Source organism: Hipposideros armiger, unplaced genomic scaffold (genome assembly GCF_001890085.2).
Source record: "Hipposideros armiger isolate ML-2016 unplaced genomic scaffold, ASM189008v1 scaffold_224, whole genome shotgun sequence".
NCBI classification, from domain to species: domain Eukaryota; kingdom Metazoa; phylum Chordata; class Mammalia; order Chiroptera; family Hipposideridae; genus Hipposideros; species Hipposideros armiger.
In genome coordinates, this window is record NW_017731574.1 from 1,567,176 (window position 1) to 1,569,307 (window position 2,132).

General features: G+C 50.6%; 1 protein-coding gene across 1 annotated transcript in view; it reads left to right on the forward strand.

Moving 5' to 3' along the window:
- ANKRD27 (ankyrin repeat domain 27) overlaps window positions 1–2,132 on the forward strand; it is a 73,499-nt gene that overhangs the window by 25,469 nt on the left and 45,898 nt on the right. The window contains exon 3 of the mRNA XM_019654477.1: window positions 682–838. Coding sequence (XP_019510022.1) covers window positions 682–838 — 157 coding nt within the window. The remainder of the gene's footprint in view (window positions 1–681; window positions 839–2,132) is intronic.

Below are 2,132 nucleotides of genomic sequence, written 5' to 3' on the forward strand. Positions count from 1 at the left end.
ATTACCATTCTCACCAGTGTTGGCCCTTTGGGCTCAACAGCCGGGACTCATGGGTACTATGTGGGAGAGAGGTGGGATGGGACATGGGGTGACCTGGACTCCGGCTCAGGGGTCAGTAATCCCGTGGCTCACGAGGCATGCCGCTGTTTTCCTGCCGGGCACCTGCTCACCACAGCTACCAGTCCCTTGTCAGTTTATTGATTCTCTTTGGGGTACCCGAATCTACAAAGAGAATAGAGCAGTGAGGCTTATCATGGTGAGTTCTGCCCTGGGCACCCCGGTCCTGGCCAGAGTGGTGAGCCGTGGAGGCCTGCAGTGTGCATCCTCCAGCCCCATCCGCATTGCAGCACCCGTCACTTTGGTCTCGTATTCGGATAGGAGAGCCTTACTTTTTCCTTCCCTGGAGGGTGCAGGTTTTCTGCTACTCTTAAGGAACACTTTAGTGATTTTGTGCTTTTGTAGGATCGGGATACTACCTAGGCACAGCTACAGGTTGAACAAAGAGGACAGAAAAACATTTTAGTGTTAAAAAGTAAAATGAAAGAGGGGCCCTGCCCCTGCAAATCCAGACTGGAGCAAAGGCAGCACGTCGGGTGAGGTGCCCTGTTAAGGTCCAGGCTGAGAGGGGGGGGTCAGGGGTCACCACTGGCTGATGGTGCAGTGACGGTTCTCTTGTTCTAGGATGTGTTTATACAAGGAAACAGGATTAAATTAGGAGCTGGTTTCGCCTGTCTTCTCTCGGTGCCCATTCTCTTTGAAGAAACGTTCTACAATGAAAAAGAAGAAAGTTTCAGCCTCCTGTGTATAGCCCATCCTTTGGAGAAGAAAGAGAGTTCAGGTNGAGCTGTTGTTCAGCATCTTAGCTGTAGAGGGCAGTGTCACCGGCCCTCATATGTGGGATCCGAACTGGGGCCCTCTGGCGTCCCAAGCCAGCTCTTAACCAACGCTTCACTTGGCCAGCCCAAGGAAATCACCACTTTTAAACATGCGTGTCCCCTAGGGTTAACTGCCCCTCACACCTCTCCCTATAAACCAAGCCTGCGGGCCTCCTCAGCCTCACATGACCGTGCGTGTGCAGCTGAGATGCAGCTTGACTGCTTCCCCCACCTGGAAGGCCCCAACCCCTCCTGGAATCAGACTTCCTTCCCAAGCTTTCCTTTGATGGGGATGCCTCTGTGTCCAGGCCTCTTGCCATCATCTGCTTTCTGACTTGACATCGTCTGCTCTTTTCCCCATGTTTCCCAGGGTCCAATCACAGAGGCCTGTGATACCCACACACTGCTTCTAATAGTCACCCCTTTTCTTACAACCATGCAGCTAATTATGTGCTGTGGCTTCTTCAGAGCAGGTTGGGCAGGCCTGCTGTACCCCTGGGGCTCTTGTCCATGGGGCCTTGTGGGGAGAGTCCCCCAGGTTTCCCAGGTGGACTGGGGGTGGGTCCATTTGCCTATAGGAAAAGCACACATTACAAAAAGAGATTAAATGTGGTCCTTCCATTGTGAACCTTAATTATGGAGTAGGTAGGCTTTTGAGAGCTAGCTTGGGAACCTAGCAGCATGTATTACAAGTTCCAGAGAACTAACTTTCAAGTAAAATACCTAGACTGCCCAGCTAAGGGCACTCATGGCCCTATTCCAGTTCTCAGGATTCATTTAGCATAGATCCAGCCAACAAACATTTATTGAGTATCTACTATGTGCCAGGCACTGGGCTGGGTTCCAGGGTTACACAGGTGAGTGCGGAACGCGTCATGCCTTCCAGAAATTCCAGAAACAGGCTGTTTGTAGGACAGCGGAATGAATATCAGTACAGAAGTCATCACGGGTTCCCAGGGAGTATGTAACCCAACCCGGGGAGGAGTCAGGAGGGCACCCTGGAGTACTTGTCACTAATGCTGAGTCTTGCCTTTATTCTTCTGTCTTTTTTTTTGTTTTTTATAAGCTGAGCCATCCTGCTACCTGTTTGCAGCTCAGCGGCTGCTCAGCTCGGGCTGGGGATCGAACTGCTGTTGCTCAGAGCTCAAACTCTTGAGCAAGCTCTTAACCAACTGATCCACTCGACCGGCCCTTCTACTGTCTTTTTTTTAATTACTATTATTTTTTGAATTCTTTATAAAAGGGCTAGAATAAAAA